This window comes from Opisthocomus hoazin, chromosome 7, assembly GCF_030867145.1.
Source record: "Opisthocomus hoazin isolate bOpiHoa1 chromosome 7, bOpiHoa1.hap1, whole genome shotgun sequence".
NCBI lineage: Eukaryota > Metazoa > Chordata > Aves > Opisthocomiformes > Opisthocomidae > Opisthocomus > Opisthocomus hoazin.
The window spans coordinates 72,217,864-72,238,128 of record NC_134420.1 but is presented as its reverse complement, the minus strand read 5'-3'; the positions used below and the strand labels follow the sequence as shown (position 1 = coordinate 72,238,128).

At 55.7% G+C, this 20,265-nt stretch overlaps 1 protein-coding gene across 2 annotated transcripts in view; it reads left to right on the top strand.

The window, feature by feature from the left end:
• The first annotated feature begins 2,277 nt into the window (after positions 1-2,277).
• Positions 2,278-20,265, top strand: part of ATL1 (atlastin GTPase 1) — a 32,650-nt gene continuing 14,662 nt past the window's right edge. For both annotated transcript variants that reach the window (XM_075427241.1, XM_075427240.1), the window contains exons 1-6: positions 2,278-2,437; positions 14,209-14,456; positions 14,943-15,077; positions 15,935-16,039; positions 17,384-17,434; positions 19,650-19,706. In XM_075427241.1, the coding sequence (XP_075283356.1) occupies positions 2,296-2,437; positions 14,209-14,456; positions 14,943-15,077; positions 15,935-16,039; positions 17,384-17,434; positions 19,650-19,706 (738 nt within the window). In that variant the 5' untranslated portion in view covers positions 2,278-2,295. The remainder of the gene's footprint in view (positions 2,438-14,208; positions 14,457-14,942; positions 15,078-15,934; positions 16,040-17,383; positions 17,435-19,649; positions 19,707-20,265) is intronic.

The following is a 20,265-nucleotide window of genomic DNA, read 5'->3' as shown; positions in this document are numbered from 1 at the left end:
ATTACGTGTTTCTCTCTGATGCTGTAAACGCAGGGAGGAAGACAACGGGAGGCGGTCGCCGAGTATCGGAGAAGGCACTCACAAATGAAGTATCAGCGTATCAACGGGAGCGCAACAACACGTGGCTTTGGCACGGGTGAGCCACCCGGAACAGAAAATCGGTCGCTTTTGGATGTTTTTCCCGCTTTCAGAAATGAAGAGCGGATCCTGCCGGTGCCTGTCCACCCAGCAAAGCGGGATGGCCGGCGGCTTTCCCCGACCGCTGCAGGCCGGCGTGCGGAAACGAGCAGCGCTCTCCCAAAACCTCATCTTGCAGGCACAGCCTGGGGGTCAGCCCCCTGCTCATCCTTCCAGATCTCGGCCCGTACAATCCTCCGGCCGGCGCCGCGTTCCCAGTTTAGAGGTCACGCCTCGAGCGCTCTGCCATGCTTCTTCCAAAGAAGCTTCTTCCAAAGAAGAAGCATTCAGGCGAGGTGACCGGCAGCTTGTTGGGATCAAAAGCACGGACAAGCGCTAGCTTGGCACGCTGAGGGCGAGCACGCATCCCTCCGGGTGGGATGTTTTGCCTGAGGGCACAAGGGGCACCTTGGGGTGGCCAGGGCAGGGGGCCAGCACTGCTGCTCCCCAGCCGAGATCTTGTGCGTGGGTGTTCCCGTGCCCTCCGGCTGAGTCACGGTCTCGCGTATGGATCTCAAATACGAGGGGCAAGCGCTTGCTGTTGGAGGGAAATCTGGGGGGAAGGTGTGTGTTATCAACCGTGCCGCAGCGAAATCTGCCCCAGGGGTGTCCAAACCCAGGTCCTTGAGCTGCATCTTCACGCTGCGTCTGCATGTACGCAGCGTATATCTCCCGCTGCCCGCGGGTGCTGCCGGCACAGGCAGAATCATGGAATCATCACAGAATCATGAAGGCTGGAGAAGACCTCTGAGATCATCAAGTCCAGCTGGCAACCCAGCACCACCATGCTTGGTAAACCATGTCCCCAAGTGCCACATCTACACGGTTTTTGAACTCCTCCAGGGATGGGGACTCCACCGCTGCCCTGGGCAGCCTGGTCCAACGCCTGACCGCTCTTTCAGTAAAGAAATTTTCCCCAATATCCAATCTGAACCTCCCCTGACGCAACTTCAGGCGATTGTCTCTTGCCCTATTGCTAGTTAGTTGATAGTTAGTTGATAGGCCAGACTCTTTTCAGTGGTGCCCAGCGACAGGACAAGGGGCAACGGGCACAAACTGAGGCAGAGGAAATTCTGTCTGAACTCTGCTGGTCGAGGGAGGTTCTCCCTCTTGCTGATGGACACGCAGGGGACCTTCGACAGCCAGTCCACCCTGCGGGATTCGGCCACCGTATTTGCCCTTAGCACAATGATCAGCTCAATACAGGTAAGAAGGGGAATGTCTCCAGGAATCACTTCTAAGAGGCGGTGGCAAAAACCCAGTAGCTTGGTACCAGCTTAACACAGCATCTAGCCAGGGCCTTTGGTGGGAGAGACAAAGGCCATCACGTTGGCTGCACTGAGTGTAGGATTCCTGGGGTGCATTAGGAGGAGTGTGGCCAGCAGGGCGAGGGAGGTTCTCCTCCCCCTCTACACTGCCCTGGTGAGGCCCCATCTGCAGTGCTGTGTCCAGTTCTGGGCTCCCCAGTTCAAGAAAGATGAGGAGCTACTGGAGAGAGTCCAGCGGAGGGCTACGAGGATGATGAGGGGACTGGAGCATCTCTCCTACGAGGAGAGGCTGAGGGAGCTGGGCTTGTTCAGCCTGGAGAAGAGAAGGCTGAGAGGGGACCTTAGAAATGCCTACAAATATCTGCAGGGTGGGGGTCAGGAGGACGGGGCCAGACTCTTTTCAATGATGCCCAGCGACAGGACAAGGGGCAATGGGCACAAACTGAAGCAGAGGAAGCTCCAGCTGAAGATGAGGAAGAACTTCTTCCCTCTGAGGGTGACGGAGCCCTGGCCCAGGCTGCCCAGGGAGGCTGTGGAGTCTCCTCTGGAGATATTCCAGCCCCGCCTGGACGCGGTGCTGTGCAGCCTGCTCTGGGTGACCCTGCTTGGGCAGGGGGTTGGGCTGGGTGACCCGCAGAGGTCCCTGCCATCCCCTGCCATCCAGCCCGTGCGCTGCCGGGTGGGCTGCGCGCCCAGAATCCCCGCTCGGGGTGGGGTGCCGCGGGTGGCGGTGCCTCCAGGCTGTGGGTGAGCCCACACCCGCGGGTGCCCACGCCCGATTCCCCCCCCCCCCCAGCCGTGGGTGCCCCGGGGGGCGGCGGGCCGTGCCGCGCCGTAGCGGCGGGCGGGGATGATGCTGCCGCCGCCGCCGGCTCCCCCGCCCGCCCCGCGCCACCGCGGCAGACGCAGCGCGGCCGGGAGCGCGCACGGAGCCTCCCGCAGCCCGGGCAGCCCCGCCATGGCCCGGAACCGCCGGGAGAGGAGCAGCTGGGGTAGGCGGCGGCGGGAGGGGGGGAGAGGGAGAAGAGAGGAGTGGGGGGGGGGGGGGGGGGTGAGCCCGGGCGGGGCGGCCGCCAACAATGCTGGGCCTGCGGCTGCCCGCGGCCCGCTCCGCGCCGGGCGGGGGACGGACGCGCCCGGCCCCGCCTGGGGCCTGGACCGGCGGGGCGGGGCGGGGGGCTCGGGGGCGGGGGGCCGCCCTCTCCCCGCTCCCTCCGGGGTGGGTGGGGGGCACAGCGGCATCGTTTAACCCACCCCCCCCCCTCCCCGATCCGTTCCGGGGGTCCGGAGCCGGAGCCCCCCCCCTCAGCCCGCGTGCCCCCTCAGAGCCAGCCGCCCCCCCCCCCCCCCCCCCCCCCCGCCGCAGGGCTCTCCGCGGCCTCTCGGGGGGCTGCGGGGGCTTCGTTGGCGCCGGCCCCGCCGCAGAGGGGCCGTGTTGAAGCCATCCCTTCTCCGAACCCTCCCCGAGCCCCCCGGGGGTCGCGGGGGGATGGAACCCCTCCGGCATCCTCCCCTCTGCGGAGCCGGGGGCCCGGCGGCTGCGTCCCCCCGGGAGGGCTGCAGCGAGCAGGCCGCGGGGCTCCGGCCGCCCTGCACCCAGCACCCGGTCGCTTTGCCGCCTTGCGCTGCCCGTTGTGTGGAAAACCAAGCTTTTATGTGGAAAACCAAGGTTTTATGTGGAAAACCAAGGTTTTATACGGAAAATCGAGCTTTTATACTGCCGTTTGCCGCTATTCGAGGCCGCTGAGGGCCACGACTCGCCATTTCCCCAGCGCCGCGCTCCGTGTCCGTGGCCCGTCGGTGTCCCGCCTCGCCGGGCAGCGCAGGTGAGCGGAGCTGGGAGGTTCAGCTGCACAAATCACGCTCCGGTTCGTATACGCGAGCGCGGTGTTTCCCACGGCAATGATTAACCGTGGAGGGACCGCGGAAGGGTTCGGGTGGCGGCGGGTGTGATTTGAGCGAGCGGGGCGGGTGGTGGCCTTTTGGCAGCGGGGAGAAAAGGAGCAACGCGGAGTTTGAGCGATGCCGTTTTTAACTGTGACCCTCGGCGGAAGTTGTCAGACCCTTGGGTGAACGGGAGGGAAAACTCCCCAGCGAACAAGCTGACGTTCTCAGCTTTGTCTGGCAGAGCTGTCAGTCCCGTCTCTGGGTGCGCTGAGTATTGCACACACGTACAAGCGCGGGTGCTTTCGCGTCAGATCTTGACAGCACGAGAGGAAGACGCAAACGATGCCGAAACGGATGTGAACGGAGAAAACATCACCTTGGAAAGTGCAGCCTCGGTCCAGCAAGGCATTTAGGCACATCCCTCAGTGTAAACACACTGCTAAGCCGCACCCGAGTGAAATGTGATGTGTCACTGATCCGATGAACTCTTCCTTAGATTCTGTGTAAGTTTTGCAAGAATCTGGAACCATCCATGGATCCAAGTGGATCTCGGTGGGATCAGCCACCTTCTGCTGCGACCCATCCACAGGTCAAAACCATGCCCTGCCTTCCACAGAGGTTTACCTGTTCCTGGAATGATTTCCCAGTACTTTGCCAGGCCGGTTGACATTGCAGGTAATCAATCAGAGAGCAAAATGCCTGTATTTTTTAGTAGGAAAAAAAAAAAATCCCCCATGAATATGAGTGTGCATTTATACAAAAGACCCTCCTTGGTCTAGAAGATGTGTTTACATCCAGTGACTGCAGCATTGTCTGGTGACATCAGTCCGTGGGGTGACTCTTCCACTGCTACTTTTTTCAGCCTAGCTGGCAGAGGAGGAGTCTCAGGCTTTTGCTCAGACGAAGGCAGAACGTAGAGAAGTCCTTGCTGTGTTCTAAAAATGGGCTTATGGGTCATTAAAAATATTATGCTATTTTGAAACGGATCAAAATTTGTCCTGGTTACGGCTCTGCTTAGGGCTGAAAACAGGCAACTGCTTAGTGCGGCCCTTCTCCTTTGTTCCATAAAAATAATTTGCTTTATTAAAGACCACAGAGCAAATTACGGTCAATGAGTGTACGGCACCCAGAAGAAATTGCCTCCGGTCAGCTATCAAAGCTGGGTTACTGTCACATACGCGCGTCCCTGGGAGCTCGTGCAGGGGCGTGTGATGCATCAAGCGTAGGATTTAGCCGCGGGCGGAAGGTCAGCGTAAGGCTGCGCAGCGTTTAAGGCTCTCTTCCTTAGCACGCTGAGCGGTGCGTAGACCTCTCGGCTGCTGCTGGTCGCTGGATGGCTGGCTGAGGGAGCTGCAGATGAAAAAGTCACATATAATTTTTTTTGTGAGGGTAAGGGAGCCTGCTTTTCCCGAAATAAGAATTGTTAGTTGAAATCCTCATTGGCACAGTGAAGTCCGGCCAGCTCAGTGGAGGCTTGTAGTAGGTTACACCGATTTATTTCTGAAATTCTTTGTTCTTGGCAGTTGCAGATGCTCAGCAGCCTGCTCCCCCGCTCCAGTAAAGCCACTAGAGATCTCTGCTCCCAGTCACTCATTTAAACAGCACGGACTGGAACAAACCGTGTGAAATCTCTCATGCTTCCCATCATGGCCCGTGTAATCGGAATGACCCACTCGTCAAGAATTCAGTTTCAAAACCAGAAAGGGGATTACAGAGGCTATATGTGCTTCTTGGTCAGGATTTTCAAACTGCACGTGAGATTCCTGCGAGCTGCTGAAGGGCTCTGATTGCCAGGAAGGGCCTGGCGACGGTTTTTGGGGGAAGGGGCTCGCTTCCAGCACAGGCCAGGCTGAGATCATCAGTGCTGCTCTTTCAGAGTGCACAGAAGTGGGCTAAACTGCAAAAAAAAGGAGGATTTTGGTAGTCGTTGTTTTTTTTAACTAGTAATGCTACCGTCCTTTCTGTTTGTCATTTGTTTTCTGACTTTTTATGGTGGATTTTCAGATTCCACTTACTGGCGTTTCGTTGTGACTCTGCATGCTGGGAACCTCCTGAAAAGTGAAAGCTGAGGTGTTTCAGACAGGCAGGCCTTTACATGAAAAGCCACTAGATCTGAGAAGATTCACAGCCAGATTACTAGCTTGTGAAGGAGAAAAGCAAATGAAGCATTGGGACTTGAAAGAAGAGACGACGCGGCATTGCAAGCTGGAGACCCAGATCGCTAACCGTGATGGCCGCCCTTTGTGCCTTTGGTTCTGAGGCAGCGGCGTTGGTTTGAATAGCGGGGTCTGACCCGTTGCAAGGTGAGCAGGAGCGGGATCAGCCTGCCTTTCCTCTTTCGGAGGAAGAGCCGAGGTGCCCTGAGCCTGCCTTGCAGCCGTGACGCGGTGCCCTCCTCGTGCTTCGCCTCGTGTCCGCGCCGAGAACGGCTGCAGCGCTGGCTGCCTGCGTGGTTAATGCCAGGGGGAGCAGCGCCTGGAGTTGTACCTCGCTGCGTTTTCTCTGCTAAGCCCACGGGTGAGAAACAGCGCACAGAAATATTGTTCAGGGCCTAGGTGATGTTCATAGGCAGCGGGCCTGACGTGAACTCCTCTGCATTGACCGGAACCTCCTCCAGCAGGGGAGTGCGTCTGGCGCAGGTATCGGCGTGCTCTGGGAGGCAGGAGATGTCCCATGGATCATCCCCGAAAGTCACCCCAGTGTAGAGACACCCGAGTTCCTTTGTTCTGCCAGGAATGCTCACCTTTGCTCTCAGCTGAAGGAAGGCTGCGTGTTACGACAGTGAAGCAACTGAACACAAAGTTCCCAAGTGGGGTAGAGGCTCTGGAGAAGGCGCTGAACTCTGCCAGGCTGGTAAAACATATTTAAAGTGCTCTATGTACACAAACAGTTTCTCCAGAGTCTAATCGCCTTTCATGCTACGTCCTAGGATTTCATGGCACACTTACCAAACTTTATTTTCAGGCAATTGTAACAACAAAAGAGTAAAAATAATTTAATGTCAGAAACAACTAAATCAAATACTGGTGCTGGAGGGAGGCTGGTTGCTGATGACTAGAGTGGAGCAAGGACCATGCAGAAAGCGTGTGCTGGGGGTGAAGTGGGAGTTTTGGAGATGTATTGGTGTGAGATGCATTTCATTTGTCGTGTCACACCAGGGTCTGGCTAGGCTCAGATGCAGGTAAGCGAGCAGGCCCAGGATTTGTGTCTGAGAAGCAGATGATGGCCTTTTGGCAGCGCTCTCTTAGGACGGTCTTTTGACAAACACAGGTGGGAAGAGCGTTGCCCACTTTGCCTTTGAATCGGCCCGTCCTGGTGTGTGAACTGGCACGAACATAGCCCCATAACTGTCTAATGTGACCTCAGACTTCCTGAAAAACTGGTAGAAAAACCCCTGTCTGATCAGTTTTCTTCCCAAGGTAGCCATATGCCTGTGTCTCTGAAGCATGCTAGCAATGACCTGAGCCTGGGAATGTGACAGTGGTAGGCACTGCTGCTGTTTCAGAGCCAGCTAAGGCCCTGTAGCTTCACAGAAGTGGTAGTAGGTGTCATCATTAAAAAGCTTCACGTTGGGTTTTGGCAATCGAGGTGTGTCTGTTGTAACAGACAGGCTTGGTGGCCGGTAATCATCCAAGCTCTCGTTGCTGTCGGCAGTCTTTTAGGCAGGAAGGTCCCAAACCACTCGTGTTATCAGCATAATCATTCATCTCCTTGTTCCGCCTGCCAAAGGGAAAAGGGGCTGAGCTGGCCACGCTCTAGCTGAAGCTGCTGCTCTGCCAGCTGGATGACGTGGGGCTGGCGGGAGGAAGGTGGACTCTACACCTCACCACCGCTCCAAAAAAACCACAGGCCGAGTACCGAGCCTGGCAGCGTTACCCACCCCGCTCGGCTCCCTACTGCAGGCATCCTGGGGTGCAGAGGAGTGGGGTGCTTGCCCAGAGCATGTGGGAAAGCAGATTATGTGGGGCAGAGGGGTTAACACTGCTGTGCAGCTGGCGTGTAAGAGTTTGCCCTGACTTCGGGGAGCATGGGGTGGGATCTCAGATGAGATCTGAAGTGACTACCGGGTGTGGCCTTTCCCCTGCCATTCCTGATTGTTGAAGGACGGGGCTAATATTTTACAGGACAGATTTCTTTGCCTGTTTCTGAGCAATGCCCTGCAGCTCCCTGCTGGAGCTGGGTCATTTACCCGACATTTCCACAGAAACCAAGAGCCTGCTCTGCACCTCGGTTCCTGATGGAGCTGAGCTTGCGTCTGGACATCCAGTTTGGGGAGGTGCAAGTGGTTTCCCACTTGGGCACGAGAAGGTCTGGCTCTGCCTTCCCGTTCACAGAATCACAGAATCACAGAATAGTAGGGGTTGGAAGGGACCTCTGTGGGTCATCTAGTCCAACCCCCTGCCCAAGCAGGGTCACCCAGAGCAGGCTGCACAGCACCGCGTCCAGGTGGGGCTGGAATATCTCCAGAGAAGGAGACTCCACAGCCTCCCTGGGCAGCCTGTTCCAGTGCTCCGTCACCCTCAGAGGGAAGAAGTTCTTCCTCATGCTCAGACGGAACTTCCTGTGCCTCAGTTTGTGCCCGTTGCCCCTTGTCCTGTCACTGGGCACCACTGAAAAGAGCTTGGCCCCACTGAAGACGCTGCGGCGTTTCTCCGGCGCCAGCCCGCTGTGTGAGGAGGCAGTGAGCCCGGGGGCAGAGGTACCTGTGCACATGTGCCGCTTCGGCGGGGTCGGGGCTCTGGTCCATGAGTGCTGCTGGTGGGCAGTGCCCGGCTTTTCCCCCCTTGGGTCTGGGGTGCTCCAGCTCCGTGGGGCTGTCACAAACCCCGGCAGAGGTGTGAGGGTGATGGAGGGCGCTTGCCTGGCCGCGTGGTCAGCCGTGCCGAGGATGTAGGAAAGGGGTGGTGAGCCTGTGTGTGTTGTGAAGCTCAGCTCGGAAGCTTTCTGACCTGCTGGCTAGGAGCCCTCGGAGAGCGCGGTGCGGGCAAGACTGCAGAGCCGCAGTGGGTGTAAAGAGAAGCTTCCCTGCTCCTTCTCTCGAAAACACTGTCCCCCCGGAGCACCTCGGTCTAGACACCTTATGGCAGCCCGTGCTGAGGGAATTTGCTAACTCATAGCTGTCCAGGCCGGGCTCCCCCGGCAGTCCCTGCGCTGCGGGATGCAGCTGCGCCCTGCCACGCGTCCTTTGTACAGGATCCTGTCTGATCCTTTGTGCAGCATCGGTACAGGTTATCGCTCTACAATGTTGTTCTGGGCTCCCCAGTTGTTCTGGGCTCCCCAGTTCAAGAAAGATGAAGAGCTACTGGAGAGAGTCCAGCGGAGGGCTACAAGGATGGTGAGGGGACTGGAGCATCTCCCCTACGAGGAGAGGTTGAGGGAACTGGGCTTGTTCAGCCTGAAGAAGAGAAGGCTGCGAGGGGACCTTATAAATGCCTACAAATATCTGAAGGGTGGGTGTCAGGAGGATGGGGCCAGACTCTTTTCAGTGGTGCCCAGTGACAGGACAAGGGGCAATGGGCACAAACTGAGGCACAGGAAGTTCCGTCTGAACATGAGGAAGAACTTCTTCCCTCTGAGGGTGACGGAGCCCTGGCCCAGACTGCCCAGGGAGGTTGTGGAGTCTCCTTCTCTGGAGATATTCAAGACCCGCCTGGACAAGGTCCTGTGCAGCCTGCTCTGGGTGACCCTGCTTCGGCAGGGGGGTTGGACTAGATGACCCACAGAGGTCCCTTCCAACCCCTACTATTCTGTGATATTCTGTGATAATATCCCCCCTGCCCTGGCTGGGCAGTAGATACGCTTTGCTTCAATGCTTTGTTTCTTGTTTTCCCCTCATTAGCTGGATAAGACGCAGAGCTCTGCGCAAGGCCGTCGCGGAGAGAAGCCGAGGATGTCTGGTGCATGCTCAGAGCAGCGCTGCCTTTCCCAGCCTCCCCAGAGCCTTGCTGACGGTCGTTGGCTGGCTGTGGTGCGGCGGAGGTAGTTCAGTGTGAACAGAGCGAGCAGAACTCATGTCACAGCATCAGCCACGCTGAATGTGCAGGGGAGACTGCGGCTTGGAGAGAGATGTCTGTCTTTGCCGGTGCCGCTGGCGGAGGGCAGATAAGATTCCTGGAAGCTGAAGCTCTCTGGAGAATGTGCGGGGGGATCAAGGCTGGCTGTCAGGTCTGTTCAGCGCTTGGTGTCGTCGGTGGCACTGTGATAGGTTTGTAATGTAAACAGCTGGGGTGAACACAGCTTCAGAAAGGAGCCGCGCCGCTATCGCTGCCAGTCGAACTGATCCCTAGAGGGCTGCTGATAAGCAGCCTCACCCCGTCAATACAGCGATGCTCTGTTCTAGGGAAATAACAACACGTTAAAGCTTCCCGTAAAACCTCTATTTTCTCTCCTTGGTAGTTTCTGCTTTTCCATGCAGTGAAGTAACGTGATTCCAAGCCCCTCGGAATAGCAGCACCGCCATTGTCTGTGTATTTTAGTGGGGGGGGATCGGGGCCCGGGCTGCAGCCTCTGCTTCTCATGGGCAGTGCTTGGGCGGGTGAGGCTCCTGAGATCCAAGAGGGCACAAGAGCAGGGCTGGCAAATTGGCTTTCTCAGGCTCTGGTTAGGCAGCCTGTGTTTGCACAGATGATGGGTCACGGCTGCCTGGCATTCCCTGGAATGAAATGTATTTGTTGTGCAAACTCATTTAAGGGAAAAGCTGACTTTATGAGTTGGTCTCTGGAAAGCAGTCAGCATTTCTGTGACCTGTTCTTCCGTAGCTGAGGAAGAACAGGCTTAAGCAAGCACTCGCCAAAGGCACGTTGCCTAATTAGTGACATGCAATTTATCTATTTTATTCTTCTGTAGGAGCTTAAATACATTAGACATTGGCTGTCAGTCTGAACACAGGCACAACGTGAAATGCGCTGGTTTAATTTATTTAATTTTAACCAAAAATCAGTCTTAGAGCAGTTGAAGAATGCTTTATTTTTTTGCTTAGGCTCCAATAAAGTGAGCAGTATGTCCTCTATTACGGGGCTGTCTGCCTGAACTGGGCCATTTCCTTGCTGCGGTCTGACAGCCCAGTAAGTATGAATGCAAATTCTGATCTCCTTCGCCTTTCCACTTTGACTCACCATATGGAAAAGAGACGTGGATTCCACCCCGCTTTAGAGTCATGGAAACGAGCTGTTATGAAACGGGGAAAAGGAACTGTATCCTGGCAATTTCTGAATGGGCAGCTTGAGAATTGACGTAATTGCAAGGCGCCGGGCGAGAGCCGACAGAAAGGAGGAGTCAAGTTCGAAAATGAGTAAAAACAAGAGTGTGTTTTGGATAGCTTAGCTCTCCTTCCTTTCCTTTTGGCCAGATGATGTTTTGCCATTGCTAGGTACAACTTCCTTCAAAGCAGATAACTAATTTATACCGGAAAGACCAATTAAAATATTTGATTTCCAGTAGTGCGCAGCCATCTTATAAAATAATCTCTGGCTCTCCAATGCGGCAGATCTGATCTAATAAACAGAACATGGAAGCTTCATCACATGAAAATAAATATGAAAGATAGTTTGGTCTGCAGATGGCATACGTGAGAGACGCAGAGATAACGGGGCTGAGGTTAGTTCAGAGACCTGCTTAATATAATGCTTTTTCTCCCGGTTTCTCCAGTGAAGTCGACGTATCCTGCTCGTAATACTTTGTGGTTTGCCCCTGCGTGGTGCAGACAGCCTGGCTTTCCTCGTGTGCAGGGGATGGAAGCAAGGACATCCCGTAGGACACCACGGCTGCTTTGGACTGGTACCTGTGTCTGGAGACATTCTCCCCAGATCTGTCAGTATCTGCTGGCAACAACAGAAGAAAAAGCTCCTTACAGATTCTGCGGTTTTGAAGGGATAACACAATCTCTTCTCTGTGCTGGTTGTTGCTCCTTCCAGCAGCTGAACCGGAGGGAGAGGAAAACCTGGGAGACCCCGTCCAGGCAGCAGCAGGGAGGGAAGCTGGCACCTCTGCTGATTCTGGGAGCAGGGCGGGAGGGACCCTGTCCCACTGTCACGATGCTTGGATCCTGAGACCGGGACTGGTGATCCTTTCAGCTGAGCTGGGAGTATCTGTGCCGCCTTTCCCTGGGCCTGAAGCCCGCAGACAGCAGCCCGGCAGCCGGGTTTGTGCCCGTCTCGGTGGGATGCTGCTGCTCGGTGGGATGGGCTGCTGGTGGGGGACGAGTAAAATGCTGGTCCCCCTCGCCCTCTGCCTGCGTGCCCGGAGGTGGGACTTGTCCGGTCTGGGGAGGTGGCACAGCTATTTCGCCTGCACCCACAATGGCTTGGCTACGGTCAGAAATGTCTAGATTTAATTCGATTTACAAATTTTTTTCCTGCCTCTGCCGTGAGTCACATCCTATACAAGGATCTCTCCGCAGTCCTTTCTGTGCAGCTGTAAAAAGAAAAAAAAAATTGGGCTCAGCTAGCTGAGCAGGGTGTTGGGAAACACTGCGACAGAGGAGGTATTTCCTATCGTGGGCTTTATATGGCACTCGTAGCGTGGCAGCGCTTAAAAAGAGCCCGCGAGCCTGTGGCCTTTTGGCAGCTCTCCATGCTTGCGTGTCGGGAAGATCTGAACGCTGGAAACCGTGTTTGGTGTGTGCAGCAAGAGGACTGGCTGCTCTCGGAGGTCTGCGTTTTCCAAGTCGTTTGGCGATGTGTGCCTGGATCCTGGGTCCGTGTGTGTGAAATGGGAAGAGGGTTTTTTCTTCCTGGAGGCCCCTAAGCAGGGACGCGGGGTAGGGACTGGCATTCGAAGGGAGTTTGGTGCTGCTGCAGTCTGACGGAGGATCTGGCTTTTCAGAGCGTTTGGGACTTTTGTTTTGCTAAAAAACCCTCCAAGCATCGGGAAGAAAAGATCTTTGTCTGTCAACTGTGAGCAAAGAAAGCTCATAGTATATGTCCCAGAAATCCCCTAGCAACCAGGCTTCATGATCCCGATATTTCATTGCAGGATCATAGGAAATCAGAAACTCGTACAAAAGCACTTCTGTTATTGAAAATATGAAGTTACTGCTGGAGGCTTCTTTATAAAGAGGCCCAGAATGGGCAAACCCAATTCCTCTTGGTATTTATAGCTTGCCTTTTAGCGTGCGCACGCACAGTCCTTGTGCTTTGAAACAGCTGGGACTGGCTGAAAATGGGGTCCCCAAGGTCAGGGTCTGAAACAGCGACCAGGGAGGTGGAACTCGAGGCTGCCGCGTTCGGAAAGCTGCAGCCCAAGCCAGTGGACGGGGAAGTTTTTGTAGAAACGTGGGGGAAACTTTCCATCACACGCTTCCTTCGCGGCCGGCGAGGAGATTTCACGTGGCTGTAGGTGAGCTGGCTGGCGTGATTAACCGCCTTCGGCGTCTCTTTCCTGCGCTGGGAAGTTTGGAGACGACAAATGGAAAATCACCGGAGCTGACCTGCTCTTCGCAGACCCCGGGGCTGCAGTCTCTGTGCATGGCAGGTCTTAAAACACATCCATCTCCCGTATCACGGCAGGTACACGAAGCAGCCCAAAAGGACCACAGAATCACAGAATGTTCGGGGCTGGCAGGGACCTCTGTGGGTCACCCAGTCCAACCCCTGCCCAAGCAGGGTCACCCACAGCAGGCTGCACAGCACCGTGTCCAGGTGGGTCTGGAATATCTCCAGAGAAGGAGACTCCACAACCTCCCTGGGCAGCCTGGGCCAGGGCTCCGTCACCCTCAGAGGGAAGAAGTTCTTCCTCATCTTCAGCTGGAGCTTCTTCTGCTTCAGTTTGTGCCCGTTGCCCCTTGTCCTGTCGCTGGGCACCACTGAAAAGAGTCTGGCCCCATCCTCCTGACCCCCACCCTGCAGATATTTAGAGGCATTTCTAAGGTCCCCTCTCAGCCTTCTCTTCTCCAGGCTGAACAAGCCCAGCTCCCTCAGCCTCTCCTCGGAGGAGAGATGCTCCAGTCCCCTCCTCATCCTCGTAGCCCTCCGCTGGACTCTCTCCAGTAGCTCCTCATCTTTCTTGAACTGGGGAGCCCAGAACTGGACACAGCACTGCAGATGGGGCCTCACCAGGGCAGAGTAGAGGGGGAGGAGAACCTCCCTCGACCTGCTGGCCACACTCCTCTTAATGCATCCCAGGATCCCATCGGCCTTCTTGGCAGCCAGGGCATGCTGCTGGCTTTTGTCGGGGTGGGCACGTGTCTTTGTGGCCTGGTTCCTGCTGGGGCTGTCTCGGAGGAGGCCGTCGATGAGGTCGGTGGCAGAAGCGGCAGGTTGCACCTCGAGCATTAGCGCAGACTGCAGACGGAGCAGGACTCTGCTGTTGCTACAGAAACAGCAGCCGCACAGGGTGCGTAAAGGCAGCGTCCTTGGGTGGACACACGAGGTACGTGGACACCTCAGCTGGAACGCTGCGTCCAGGTCTGAGACAGCCTTCAGGAAGGACCTGGTGGGGGTTATCCAGAGGAGAACAGTTGGATGCCTAGAGGATGTTGTAGCAAGGGATGATTGGGGGCTTGGACTTCTCTTTTCTAGCAGAGAAAAAGCTAAGGGAGGTGTGGCAGTCTGTACCTGTAAGAAGTTGTTGCAGTTAAGAAGAGAGTGTTCTGTTCTGCGTGTCAACTCCTGTAGGACAGAAAGTAATGAGTGTGTTTTGTCACGGGAGATTCCGGCAGGGAACTCTCTGCCTGCAGGGACTGTGCAGACGGGTGGCCCCAAGGTGGCATGGAGTCTCCAGCGAGATGTCCGACCACAGGTTGAACAGACATCTGCTCTGAACGGTGCTGCTTCGGGAAGGAGATTTGGGCTGGCTGCCCTGTTACCTCACCCTGCTGTCGGTGACGCTGCACTTTCCAGAGGGAACCTAACAGCTCTTGTTTTCCTTGTTTACGCAGGTAGTTTTGCAGAGAAGACTTACGAGTGGAGCTCAGAGGAGGAGGAGTCCGTGAGGAAGGCAGGACCGGTGCAAGTCCTCATTGTCAAAGATGACCATTCCTTTGAACTGGACGAAGCTGCGCTGAACCGCATCCTCCTCTCGGAGGCTGTCAGAGATAAAGAGGTCGTGGCTGTGTCCGTTGCTGGAGCTTTTAGAAAAGGAAAGTCGTTCCTGATGGACTTCATGCTGCGGTACATGTACAATAAGGTATGGCTCCAGCTCAGGTGGCTCTTCCCAGGGGCATGGTGCTGCTGCTCATTGCTCCCATGTGCCGCCCAGGGGTGAGCTGGACAGGACACTGGCTTGGTGCTCTAGGGACGCTCAAGCCTCTCTTTAGCATGGGCTTCACAAAATAAAATAGAGCAGATCCTTCCACAGCCCTGTGCACCAGCGGGTCTCTAGTGGACCCTTGACTGTGGAGCAGAGATGGTCACAGAATCACAGAATCACAGAATAGTAGGGGTTGGAAGGGACCTCTCTGGGTCATCTAGTCCAACCCTCCTGCCGAAGCAGGGTCACCTACAGCAAGCTGCACAGGACCTTGTCCAGGCGGGTCACGTTTGCTGCCCTGTGGGAAACCTCTCTTACAGGGGCTGCCCCTCCTCCAGCACTGGAGTGGAGGCAACGGAGAGGAAAAGTGTAAAACCAAAGTGAGGTGAGAACTCCAGCAACTTCTTCTGTTCCTGCCTGCAGGAAGCAGTGGACTGGGTTGGAGATTACAACGAGCCTCTGACTGGTTTCTCCTGGAGGGGAGGGTCTGAGCGGGAGACCACCGGCATTCAGATATGGAGCGAGGTTTTCCTGGTGGACAAGCCTGATGGTAAAAAGGTGTGTGCTTCTCTGTTGCATAGCTGCCTGTTGCTGCTAAGCTCATTTTCCTCTTCCAGTTTTCATAAGACTCTCCTGCCTTGTCTTAGGTGGCTCAGAAAAGCCTGTGCAAGTTTAGAGAAGGCCTTCAATACCGTATCCCTAATTTAGCATCAGTGAGTTCAATGCAGTGCGTTGATGTGATGTCTGGGTGTCCCTGATTCGCTCTCTGGGTGTCCTTCTAGCTCTGGGTATCCCAGCATTCATTTCTCTGCTATTCCCAGGGATCTTGGACCTGCGGTCCTTGCAAACTACTCCCCTTTCCCAGAGCAGTAGCTGGAAAATGGAGCATCTTTATTCAGGGTAGCCAAATACAATGCAAACTTGATTTTGGAGCATTCTGCAAATTCAACTTACAGCCAGGAATATTTGTATTCATTTACTCTTTAACGAAGAGCCCAACACGAAAGTGACACGGAGTTACTCATGATGTGATTTCTCATGCTGGCTGAATGTGTTTTGGGTTCAGGAGGTGCAATGCGCTGTTCTGTGACACGAAGCTAATGCAAACTCAGGGCAAGACCCATCCTCCCTGACAGCGAGTACTGGAGGAGCAAAGCAGTTGCTTCCTCTGCGTTGCCCAGCGTTCATTTCGCTGCCTGCTGGAGTCAGCGTGCTGTCAGGAGTGACTGGGGCTGCTCTTTCCCTGTGTCCTCCACCAGTTTATAAGTCTGAGGCAGAAGCAGCGAGATTCCCAGCACAGTAAGGCAGCTGACATTCACCACCCCCCAACCCCTTTGGCGTTTGAGAGTGATTTTGCTTGGGTGCAGATGCTGAACGGGTGCCTCCAAGCTGACATGGAGCTTTCTGCCTCTCAGGTTGCAGTGCTGCTGATGGACACGCAGGGGACCTTCGACAGCCAGTCCACCCTGCGGGATTCGGCCACCGTATTTGCCCTTAGCACAATGATCAGCTCAATACAGGTAAGAAGGGGAATGTCTCCAGGAATCACTTCTAAAAGGCGGTGGCAAAAACCCAGTAGCTTGGTACCAGCTTAACACAGCATCTAGCCAGGGCCTTTGGTGGGAGAGACAAAGGCCATCACGTTGGCTGCACTGAGTGCAGGATTCCTGGGGTGCATTAGGAGGAGTGTGGCCAGCAGGTCAAGGGAGGTTCTCCTTCCCCTCTACTCTGTCCTGGTGAGGCCCCATCTGCAGTGCTGTGTCCAGTTCTGGGGTCCCCAGTTCAGGAAAGATGAGGAGCTACTGGAGAGAGTCCAGCGGAGGGCTACGAGGATGATGAGGGGACTGGAGCATCTCTCCTCCGAGGAGAGGCTGAGGGAGCTGGGCTTGTTCAGCCTGGAGAAGAGAAGGCTGAGAGGGGACCTTAGAAATGCCTACAAATATCTGCAGGGTGGGTGTCAGGAGGACGGGGCCGGACTCTTTCCAGTGGTGCCCAGCGACAGGACAAGGGGCAACGGGCACAAACTGAAGCAGAAGAAGCTCCAGCTGAAGATGAGGAAGAACTTCTTCCCTCTGAGGGTGACGGAGCCCTGGCCCAGGCTGCCCAGGGAGGCTGTGGAGTCTCCTTCTCTGGAGATATTCCAGCCCCACCTGGACGCGGTGCTGTTCAGCCTGCTCTGGGTGACCCTGCTTGGGCAGGGGGTTGGTCTGGGTGACCCACAGAGGTCCCTGCCAACCCCCACCATGCTGTGATTCTGTGAATCACTCATGACTCCATCATTGCAGGGAACAGTCTTCTCTCATCTCACCCCAAGAGCAGGGCCAGCAGCAGATGCACCCCTTTGCTTCCAGCTACTAAAGAGGAAAGGACCTTGGTCTGGGGAACTGGGTGTGCTTTTGTCTCAGCGCTGCGGCAGAAACCTCTGGGCTGGAGGTGTTTACACACCAGTAGGCCCATAGCCAGTTAGGGCTTCCCTCCCCACCCTCCAGCCTTTGCTCTTGGAGGATGGCATGGATGGGGTGGGACCTGCGTCTTGGTATGGAGCTCAGCACATCATAAACGTGAAGAAGAAGGAACGTTCTTTGGACCTGATAAGCTTCCAGGCTGGGGTGTGACAGTCCCTGGTGCTCCCATGCTGGAGTGTTTTGCTGCACAGGGAGCAGCAGTGCCTGTCTGTCTGGCAGTGTCAGTCTCTCCGGCGGTACAGCTGTGTTTGGGGCCTGTCTTGTGCTGGCACCACGGGACAGCTGGGACTTTGGCTGTGTCCCCGTGGTAATGTCGTAGGCTTTAACCACACCGACCCACGTGTTGGCCTGAAGGACAGGCCATTCTGAGTGCGCTGAAGTTTTTGTTTTTAAATGCAGGTTTATAACTTGTCCCAGAATGTGCAGGAGGATGATCTGCAGCACTTGCAGGTAAGACCCTTGTCCCTGCCGCTCCGCAGCGCTGGGTTGCCTGGATTACACTCCGCGCTCGCAGACTGTGTTGCTCTGGAAAGGCACTTTTGCATTCGGAGTCACAAAAGGGTTTCCCAACTCTCGTATTGGTTCATGGGCATGGAGGAGCAGTCACCTGGGTTGAAACCTGTCTTGCCTATGCTCTCGTAGCGTGGCTTCTTGGGGGGCTGGGTGCTTTGGCTGGGTGCTCCATGGGCCACGCACCGGGAGGGACTGTCCCTGTCTCTGGGACGCGTGCCTTTCTCAAGGCTGGTCGCCTGTGGAGCTGGAAACAGCCCACAGCTGTGCTTTGTGCTGTGGCGGGGGGCTGGAGGGCACGAAGAGGCTGTGAGAACCAAGGCTAAATTGAAACAAAAGTGGCCAAGCAGGGAGGTGGTGATGGTCTTCAGCTGTGTAAGAGGCCGCTGCAGAGTGGAGGGCAGTATCTCTTCTGACGTCCACAGGACCAGTTGTCACGGGTGGTGCTGCAGCCAGAGAGGGTTTTGACTTTCTAATGGTGAAGTTAGAGGAGCATGGAGCAGACTGTGTAGGGTAGAGCACCCATCGCAGACCACCTCAGCGTGGAGCACCTGCAGACTGCGTAGGGTAGAGCACCCATCGCAGACCACCTTGGTGTGGAGCACCTGCAGACTGCGTAGGGTAGAGCACCCATCGCAGACCACCTCAGCGTGGAGCACCTGCAGACTGCGTAGGGTAGAGCACCCATCGCAGACCACCTTGGTGTGGAGCACCTGCAGACTGCGTAGGGTGGAGCACCCATCGCAGACCACCTCAGCGTGGAGCACCTGCAGACTGCGTAGGGTAGAGCACCCATCGCAGACCACCTCAGTGTGGAGCACCTGCAGACTGCATAGGGTAGAGCACCCATCGCAGACCACCTTGGTGTGGAGCACCTGCAGACTGCGTAGGGTGGAGCACCCATCGCAGACCACCTCAGTGTGGAGCACCCACCGCAGGTCTGCCAGGAACAGTTTGGATACAGCTCATGCTGGCCTGCGTGTCCTTCTGTGGGATTATACTGGGGTTCCTTGGGGAGCGGAGACCCATCAGAGCCCAGGACCGACCCGTGGGGCTGGAACACAGTGACTTGCAGCAGGGGGCTAAAGTGTCTGGTAGCAGGGAGAGATCCAGCGTGGTTAACGATGTAGTGGCTGTACTGCTGCTGCGAGCATCCGTCCGCTGCTCTGTAGAAGTAAAAGTACTCGTCTGACTGAAGTGATTGGGAAGCTGGAGGTAGAAGTTGCACTGTTCATGCTGTAGTGTGGGGTCTTTGGGTTGCTGGGAGAAGCCCAAAGAAATTCAGGGGCTGTTTGTAAGCCTGAATACTGAGCTCTGGTACTGGCTCAATGCAGGTGACCCCTGTGGGTAATCACAGCCCTGGCTGCTGGAGACAAGCAGCAAGTGGGATTTTTGTGGCACACGTCCTGCCCATTTGCTGGTATTGCCTCTAGCTTTCTCTTCTGGTTAGGTGGTTGATTGATCGGTTAGGTATGTTCTTCCGGGAGCTTAAGGAAAAAGGAAAGAAAATCAAAAGTCCAGCTGGAAAAATCAACATTTGAAGGATTTTGTAACATTTCAGTCAGTAAATATTTTTAACAATAATGCCTTTTTAACACTGAACTTATCAAAAGCAACTCTCATCTTTCAGTCTGGATTTTAAGCCGTTATTGTCAACATGTTGACCCATTTTTAGGCATCTGTGAAATACATTATTGGGCCTTCGGTTAGAAATTACAGTCCAGAGAGACTGGAGAGCCTTCACATCTTGCTGGTAGGCTGATCTTACAGTCTTTGCACAGTAGGGGTTTGCAGTGAAAGTGCTTATTTCTGAATTCATTTCCGCTGCTTCTTGGAGTGTTTGAAGAGAGTGGGGCTCCAGCAGTCTGCTGTAGCACGTGAAGTTTCTGGTTGGCGTGAAAGCAACAGCAAGCAGCTGATTTGAGCCATATCTCCCAGATTTGGCAGCCAAAAATTGCAGGCTGAGAACTTCCATGTGAGGGCTCAGCACGGCGATTGTCCGTAGCAGCTCCGTGTGCCTCTCAGGTGTGCGCCGAGAGAGCACAGCCAGCCAGTTTCTGTTCCAGCTCTGCAAGTGGTGCCGTTAGCCCCGAGCCAACAACCGCCCCTCGCTGCGGTGCCTAACGGTCCTCTTGTTCTTTGCTTCTCCTTCCAGCTCTTCACCGAGTACGGCCGGCTGGCCATGGAGGAGACATTCTTGAAACCCTTCCAGGTGAGTCCGAGGGTCCTGGCCAGCACATGTCCCCTCGCCCGCGGTGGCTTGGCCCTGAGCCCGTTGGCTTTGCCACGAGGTGTCACTGCCGTTTGCGGGACGGGGAGGAGATGGGGACGCCTGGGGACTGGCTCAGCTGTGCCAAGGAAAGACCTTGTGCCTCCTTGCCCCCAAAGAGGCTTCCAAAAGCATCCAACATCCCTCTTTCTTTCCCCTCTGAACCTTTGGCATCCCAAGAGCTCTGCCCTGTCCTGCCAGATGTCCCGCCGGGCTTGGCGAGCGGTCAGGTTTTGCAGCAGGTTTCTCCAGCCATCTGCCCGGGGACTCTGCCCAGCCTGCGCTCGGAGAGATTGGAACCCGCCTGCCCGGGGAATCCCTGCTCCTGGCAAAAGGAAAGGACGAGGATTAGCTCAGAGCTCTCACGAGTGACAGCAGAGCTGTGGGAAGGCTTGGTTTAAGTGGGGTTTTAACTTCAAATAAGGGACATCTGTTCACCCTGCTGCTTCCCAACCTGTGAAAAGCTGGCGTTTGGAGAAGGGAGAGCGTCGGGCAGACAAGA